We start from the raw sequence: 8,490 nt of genomic DNA on the forward strand, positions 1-8,490 counted from the left end.
AGAATAAACCTAACCAAGGAGGTCAGAGACCTCTATAATGTAATTTAAAAAAACTATAGAACATTGTAGAGGGAAATTGAAGATGACCTTATAAGACAGACAGACTTTGCATGTTCTTGGACAATCAGAGTCAATATTAACAAAATGACCATATTACCAAAAGCATTATGCAGGTTAAATACAATCCTCAGCAAAATATCAATGACAGTCTTCACAGACTAGGAAAAAAGTATGGAAATTACTTTGGAAGAATAAAAGACCAAGAATAATCAAAAGAATCCTGAGCAAGAAAATTGATTCTGGAGCTATCACAACACCCAATCTGAAATGATGCTACAGAGCTGTAGTACAAAAACAGCATGGTATTGGCATCAAATCCAACATGAGCACCAATGAAACAGAATATAAGAAAATAGATATAAATCCACATTGATATATTCAGATGATCCTTGACAAATCTGCCAAAAACATACATTGGAGAAAAGATATCATTTTTTAGCAAATCATGCTAGGAAAACTGGATAACAATATATAGAGGAATGAACTACATCCCTAACTTTCACCCTGCACAAATGTCAAATCAAAGTGGATAGAAGACCTGTGAAAATTATATAGAGAAAAGAGTAGTGAGCATAAATGAATTCACTAAAATTTAAAGGTCTCTTGCCAATCTTGAGATTGTTTAAATGGATTTCCCTCAAAACTAGTCTTTATAGGCTGAGAAAGTACTATCATGTCCTTCTCATGTGCATCCTATTTGAAATCTGTTCAACATGCAAATTGTATTAAATTAGTTAAATTAACTAATACAGCAGTGTAACAAAATTATCCTGTTATGGATTTTTTTTAAGAAAACTCAGGTTTAGCATGCTTACTTTGTTAATTATGAGTTCCACTAAAATAATTTTTTCAATATTCAACAAATATTGCTTTCTGCAAGATACCAGTATTTCTTTTTTTTAAATTTTACACTCAAATTTCCTCTAAAATATTATTTTTATTTGTTTTTGATGTTAATTATTGACTCTGTTTTATATCTATGGCATCTTTCTCTTTGCAAAAATAGCTTGATCACTCCGTCACAGATCTGCTTGGTCTTTATTCCACAGACAATGGGATTCAGAGTGGGAGGACATATCAGATAGACATTGGCAATAAGGATGTGTACATGGTGGGGAATACTTTTTCTTCCAAAATGATGAGTAAAAATGCTAAATAATGCTGGAACATATGTGATGACTATAGCATCTAGGTGGGAGGTATAGGTGCCAAAAGCCTTGTGACGAGCATCTACAGATGACAAACTCACCACTGTTCGCAAGATCATAGTATAAGACACAGAGATACAAAACATATCGAAGCCCCCAATCAAAATGGCTGCCAAAAGCCCATAGATAGCATTGATCTTGACATTGCCACAGGACGCCTCGGCTACAGACATGTGGTCGCAGTAGGTGTGGGGGATGAGGTGGCCCTGGCAATAGGGTAGGCGTTTGGTGAGGAAAGTGAATGGGATGATGAGTATCACACTCCTTAAGAAAGTGGCAAGACCAGCCTTGGTGATGACAGGGTTGGTGAGGATGGTGGTATAGCGTAATGGGTAGCAGATGGCCACATAGCGGTCCAGAGCCATGAGCATGAGCACCCCAGACTCCATCCCAGTCAACATGTGGACAAAAAACATCTGGACCAGGCAGGCATTAAAGTCTATCTCCTTGAGGTTGAACCAGAATATGCACAGCATGTTGGGCACAGTGGTGGTGCACAAGGTGACATCAGTGGAGGCAAGCAGGGCCAGGAAGTAGTACATTGGTTGATGCAGGGCCTCCTCGTGACTGATGAGGTAGATGAGTCCCACATTCCCCACAAGAGCAATGATGTACATGAGGCAGAATGGCAGGGAGATCCAGATGTGTGCAGCTTCCAGCCCAGGAACACCATTCAAGATAAAGAATCCTGGTGTCAGGCTGGAACTGTTGGCTCCAGACCTAATGGCTGACAGGAGGAGAGCATTTCACACTCTTTAACACTGACAGTTTCCTGGACAATAAAATCAACCAAAGGTAAGTAGAGAGCATGGAAACTTTTTTTTACCTCTATGAATTCTTTTTTTTAAAGTTTGTTCTTTTTAGATATACATGGCAGAAAAATGTATTTTGACATATTATATATACATGGATTATAACTTATTCTAATTTAGGAGCCCACTCTTTGGATTGTACATGATGTGGAGTGTCACTGGTGGTTAACTGTGTGATATCAATTAGACCTTTGCAATGAGAAGCCATCAGATTCCCCTGGAGTCAAATATCTAGTTTTGCTCCCCCTGTTTCTCACTTCACATAGTGTGTGATATGAACATATTGTTTAACCACATTATGCCTCAGTTTTCTCCATCTAAATGAGATCATTGCATTGTTGTCAGGATTATTCAATAAGTTAATTTTATATTATGTTCTAGAAGTTTGAATAGTGCAGAGTGAATACTTAATAGATATAATCAGTAATCACGACTGCTATTATTGTCACTTCTGAGTCAGTTTAGAGCAAGAGATCAAGCTTACCTTGGTTAATAAACGTAAATTCAAATAAACCTACTCACCCTCTGTAAACTCAAGTGCCATTGTATATTTTGAGTTAAAAGGATACTATGGAATTTTGAAAATTTCAGCTATATCAAGAGATTGGCAAGTCAATTATAGAAAATAAATTCTTTACTATGATTGTCAGGAGATTTAAACATGTTCTTGTGTTTTAGTTAGGAAAAAATAAAAACATAAATGTCTTTTAAGATCTGGAATCAAATCCAGGAAAATTTCTTTCAACTAAATTCCTTCAAAGATCTTCTTACTTCTAAGGTAACTAATCCTGTGTCTTATTGGAATCCCCAAGAATAGAACTGGTCTGTACGGAATGCTGCCTGTGTCTCTGTGTCTTTTCAAGTACCAGAAGCCACCAGAGCTACAAGACTGGAGAAAAGACAGGATGTCAGGAGAGGTGGGGATTTTAGGCTTTACACTGCTGGTTTGTAAAGCTGGTCAGCCATCACAGACTCATCCAAGCATCAATAATATCAATAAACATCAAACCATACTCGTTAGTTTACAAACAGACACACAAACTCAGAGCCAGGTTATCCTTCCCCCTCCTCAGTTCATAGATAATTGTGTACAACCTCCCTCACAATGACACTCAAGGATTCACATGGATTCTGCTGTTAGGCAAACTAATTATAAAATTAGAATATATACAAAAGAAGGAAAAGTAGATGACTAAGTGTCTGCTCTCAGAAAATATGAGATCTGATTTTTTGCTTGCTTACTATGGAGACATGGGCACCCCAGACTCCTTGGGCTAAATCTTGTTTCCAACACTTAGTAGTTGGATCAACTTGAGCAAGTTGCATATTTCGCCTTGCAAGTATATTCAATATATCAAAGGATACTGATAATAATATATACCATAGACATGTTAGAATGGCTAAATGATACTCTTTTCAGCAGTGCTTGGAATGTGGACATCATCACATGTTATCTACTTTTAAAGTTGTCAGAATATATGATGAGGCCTACACTATTTGCTTAACAGGTATTTATTGATTGTTTCCAACATTTGTGGCACCATTCTAGTTTCTAGGGATATACTAATCAACCAAGTCATATCTCTTCCACTCAGGGTGCTAATATTTCAATCTAAATATCACAAATTTGTTATAACCATCATTTTATACATGAGGAGATGGAGATGCAAGGTTAACCAAATATCTATCCTCATAAAAACTTAAAACTGGTAAAGGCAAAGTTCAATCAAATAAAACTTTGACTTCAAAGCCACTTGTCTAATCAGACTCCATCTGTTATAATTATTTACCAATTCTAAACACTGAAGAACAGTTGCATAAGCTGAACATAACTAGACTAAACAACTTATGGTGACTTATGAAGAAACTGATTTTCAATTGCAGCAGAGAAAAAAAAACTATTTTTATTGGTGCATAATAGTTATACATAACAGTGGAATTCATTGTGGTGTATTATCACATGCACAAATGTTTCTTAATTGTATCTTAAGGAAGAGGTAGAACAAATGTGAGAAGTTACAGGTACGGCAAGTCAAAGTTACAGCAAGTCAATACTTAGGAAAGGGAGCTCTGTGAAGAGAGAGAATGTATCTGTGTCATTGCTGAATTCTCCTCCCTGGGCTTGTTCATACAGATGCTGTATGGCACCCATTTGCAGAGGGAGGGGATCATGTGGGAGGATTTCTCTATTGAAGCTTCTTTTAACAAGTGCCCTCAATACTTTCTTGGATTCATGTCTGATACTGGTTCACTTTCCACTTCCCCACAAAAAAAAATCCTACTGAAAACAATTCTGAGTGTAGTGATGTAATAATTAAGGCAAAAGGTTTTGTTTTCCTTTTATTGCAACACACTATTGCACGTATTTTGCTATCTCTAGTGAATTATGACTTAGGTTTTAAATTTATTTCACAACTCTAGAAAGCCTTTCCTTTCTTATTCCTCAAATAAATGGTAATGTGTTAGGGTGAGAGTAAAAAAATAAATCCTGAATTTGCCATGAACCACATATATAACACTTGTGTTTCTGGCCTAGATATTTTCATTTGTTGAAAATATAAGTTTTGGGAATCTTCCTAACTCACCTCAGTGTTAGCAAAGACTAGACTGGTGTGCATGCCTGAGAGTTCTGAGCACCAGGAATCCCACAGCAGTCAGGTTCTGCCTCTTTTGAGCATCATTGCACCTTTTGAAGATTTCCAGACTCCAATGTGTGCACCTGCTTGGGTCTCTGCAGTTCAGTGTCTCAGGAGGCTCTGGTTCAAAGGAAAAGATCCTTTGGGACTTTTGAGACAATTTCTGCATTTTTCAGCTTCTTATGCAGGGAGGAAATTACAGAAAAATAGTGTCATATTTCTTTGTTTTCTCCCTGATCTTCTGACAAGGGTCTGACAGTCCTAGGAAACATTTTTTATTTATCTTGATCACAATATTATGCTCACCACAGCTCACCACTCACTATATACATGGCACATTAACACACACACACATATACACAAATATATGTATAGATATATAAATTTCATAAAGATTTATGAAATAAAAAATCATACATTTCATATGAGTAATAGAGGACTGTGCTCTGTCTAGTTATGCTCTGTCTTGAGTTTATCAAGTTGATGAAAACATAAATGTGCACAAATATACGTATGAGTGTTCATATGTTTATTTTGGAGGGCAAAAGTTGTGACAAAACAGTTCTAAATATATTTTGTGTACATTTTTCTCCCTGAGTTTTTCTTTTTATATTTTATTGTAAAGAAGACTGATTCTGAGGGGACTGGGAACCAAATTTAAATGGTTTTTCTCACTCCAGCTGGTGAATATATGAAGATTTCTTCCAAAATCAGAACAAATGTTTAAAGTAATCTTTAAGTTTTAATTCAAAGTATATCACAACCCTGACCCAAAAGCATATATCTAATAAATTGGCATGCAAGTATAGGAATGTGTAACTATTTCTTATGGTTGATGTATGTTTAACTTAATAAGAAACTGCAGAAAGTTGAACAGTTTTTTGTTAAGTTAAAAATACACTAAACCTGATGACCTAGAACTTTCATTCTTAGGTTTTTAGTGAAAACATTTGTTCACAAAACACATATATGTATGTTCAAAGAGCACAAGCAGTATTATAAATGGAACAGGAATGAGTGTTGACTCACGCAATGATATATAACACAGAAAAAGGAATAAACACTATGAAATATAACATAGATGAATCTCAAAAACATGATTCAGAATTAGATAAACACAAGACAATATTATATAATTTCATTTATTTGCAGTCCAAAAGCAGGCAAAACTAATCTTAAATTGATAGAAAAGAAAAAGTGCTATCCTCTGGGGAGTGATAATGACTCATAGGAGCAAGAAGGAAATGTCTGGGGATAGAAATGTCCTTTTCCCTATTTTATTTGGCAATACATAGATTTATGCTACTGTCAAAATGTATCAAATTGAACACAAGAGTCATGCATTTTTTTTTTGATAAATTTTAATGGAGCCGGGCATGTTAGTGCACACCTATAATCCGGGGTGACTTGGGAGGCTGAGGTAGGTAGGAAGATCACAAGGTCAATGGCAGCCTCAGCAACTTGGTAAGACCCTAAGCAACTTTATTGAGAACCTGCCACACATAAAAAATTTTGGAAAGGCCTGGGGTGAGACTCCGTGCCAAAGTGTCCCTGGGTTGAATCCCTGGAACCAAAGAAACCTAAAAAAAATTGAATAAATAAATAAATAGATAGAAAAAACACAAGCTATTGCCATACATAAGGTATATAAAATATATAATGAGCATTGTAGTTAGTGAAATATTAAAGGCATTTATTCAGATATCGAATCCAATCTAGGGTTCCAGCTATAAGTACTTCTATTCAGCATTCTGATAAAATTCCATTTAATGAAAGAATGCAAAAATGGAGATGATTAAACACAAATAACTAAAGGAAATATTTGCAGAATGATTATAAATGCAGAGAAGTTAAATGAAATCTGCAAATTATTAGCACTAATTTATTAACTTAAGAATGTCATTAGAAACAAATGTCATTGGTAAAGAAAAATATGCTTTATCAATAATCTACTAATAGGTTAAATAATTAAAATCAAAATCTGAGGCCATTTGCAATAGTTTTAAATATCTGGAATTTAATTTAATTAAGGATGTGAAAAACTTTACTGAAAGCTTTATAAAAACTGTTTACACAGATTAGAAGACTGATGTGGTACAAAGATGAGTTCATCTCAGTGTATATATGCACTTAGTGAAATGCCAAATTCCAGAAATTATTATTATTTTTTAATGAGGAACAGATATTATCATTTATTGTGAAAAGCAACAATAATTTACACAATACTTTTAGACCAAGAACAACTAAAAACCCCCCACAAAATTGTGGCTGAAGAACATTCAATTCTAGAATACAAAAATTTAGCCATTTTTTTCAATAACCATGTAGTATATCTCCTGCTGTTGTTATGGTTTGGTTTCGCTTGTCTTCTGTTTCTGGAAAATTTTGCTGTTTTTTAAAGGGAAACAAAAACAATATTTGAGTGCTTCATTGACTAAAAGGTATACTATAAAAGTATAATAATAATATAGTCCAATCTTAAAATGAAATATACACATTGAGCACAAGGGGATGGCCAGAAACAAATCCATTCTTATTTGAACATCCAGTATAAGCAAGGTGGCATTGCTAAGAGGAAAGAGGCTAATGAGCATAACAAATGGTAAGATTCAGGACTAAGAACTTACTTTTCTCATATGGTAGCCACAGCAAAGGAAAGAAGAGCATGAAGAGAGAGCCTACAGAATGGGAAAAGACCTTTGCCAGCTACTCCTCTCACAGGGGACTAATATCCATAAATTTTAAAAACTCAAAAAACTTAATACCAATAAAACAAATAATCATTAAATGGGCAATAGAAGTGAATAGACTTATTACAAAATCAATAATTATAACTTTTCTATTTCATCTGTTTCTGCTCTAAGGTTTAAAATTTCTTTTCTTCTACCAATTATGGATTTGGTTTTTTTATTTTCTAAATTCTTGATATGCATCATTGCTTTTTTAATAACTGAAATCATTTCAATATTTGATGCAGGCAATGATTGCTCTAAACTTCCCTCATAGTACTGCTTTGTTGCATACCACAAATTTTGGCATGTTGTGTTTCATTTGTTTAGGGAAATTTTCCATTTTCCCCTTCTGACTTTCTCAGCAAAAGTGTGTTGTTCAGCCTCCATGCATTTGTATAATTTATAAAATCACCCTTCTTGTTTATTTATAGTTAATTCCATTGAAAAATTTTGATTTTCTTGAACTTATTAAAACTTGTTTTGTGGCCCCATATACAACCTATTTGAGAAAAGTTCTAGGAGCTAATGAAGTGAATGTGTATTCAGCAGTTCTTGGATGGAATGTTCTATGTCTGTTAAATCGGTCTTATCTACAGTATAGTTCAATGTTTCTTTGTTGATTTTTGTCTGGATGATCTTTGACTGATGAGTGGGTGTTGAGATCCCCCATTTTTATTGTACTGTAGCCTATCTTTCCCTTTAGTGCTAATAGTGTTTGCTTTATAAAGTGGTTGTTACAACATTAGGTCTCATTGGTAAATATTTGTTATGTCCTCTTGATGAACTGATGCCTTGAAGATTATATAGTGACCTTGCCTGTCTCTTACATGCTTTGTCTGACAGTCTATTTTCAGATCTAGCTCTAGCTTCTCTTTTTCATTCTGTTTCCATTTGTTTAAAATATCATTTTCCATCCTTTCTCTACCACTGTGTGTCTTTATTTACGAGGTTTGATGATTTACTGTAATTATAACGTTCTATTCTTTTCTATTTCATTTTTGGGTTCCTGCTTTCGAAGTGGGATTTATACTTTCACATGCTT

General features: G+C 34.6%; 1 protein-coding gene across 1 annotated transcript; it reads right to left on the bottom strand.

The window, feature by feature from the left end:
- Nucleotides 1-997: 997 nt before the first annotated feature.
- LOC143388948 (olfactory receptor 52N2-like) lies at nt 998-2,624 on the bottom strand. Its single transcript, XM_076842360.2, has 2 exons — nt 2,603-2,624; nt 998-1,995 (listed from the first exon to the last, which is right to left on the bottom strand). The coding sequence occupies exons 1-2, from the start codon at nt 2,622-2,624 to the stop codon at nt 998-1,000; spliced, it is 1,020 nt and encodes a 339-aa protein (XP_076698475.2).
- Between the last annotated feature and the right edge of the window lie 5,866 nt (nt 2,625-8,490).

This window comes from Callospermophilus lateralis, chromosome 2 (genome assembly GCF_048772815.1).
Source record: "Callospermophilus lateralis isolate mCalLat2 chromosome 2, mCalLat2.hap1, whole genome shotgun sequence".
NCBI classification, from domain to species: domain Eukaryota; kingdom Metazoa; phylum Chordata; class Mammalia; order Rodentia; family Sciuridae; genus Callospermophilus; species Callospermophilus lateralis.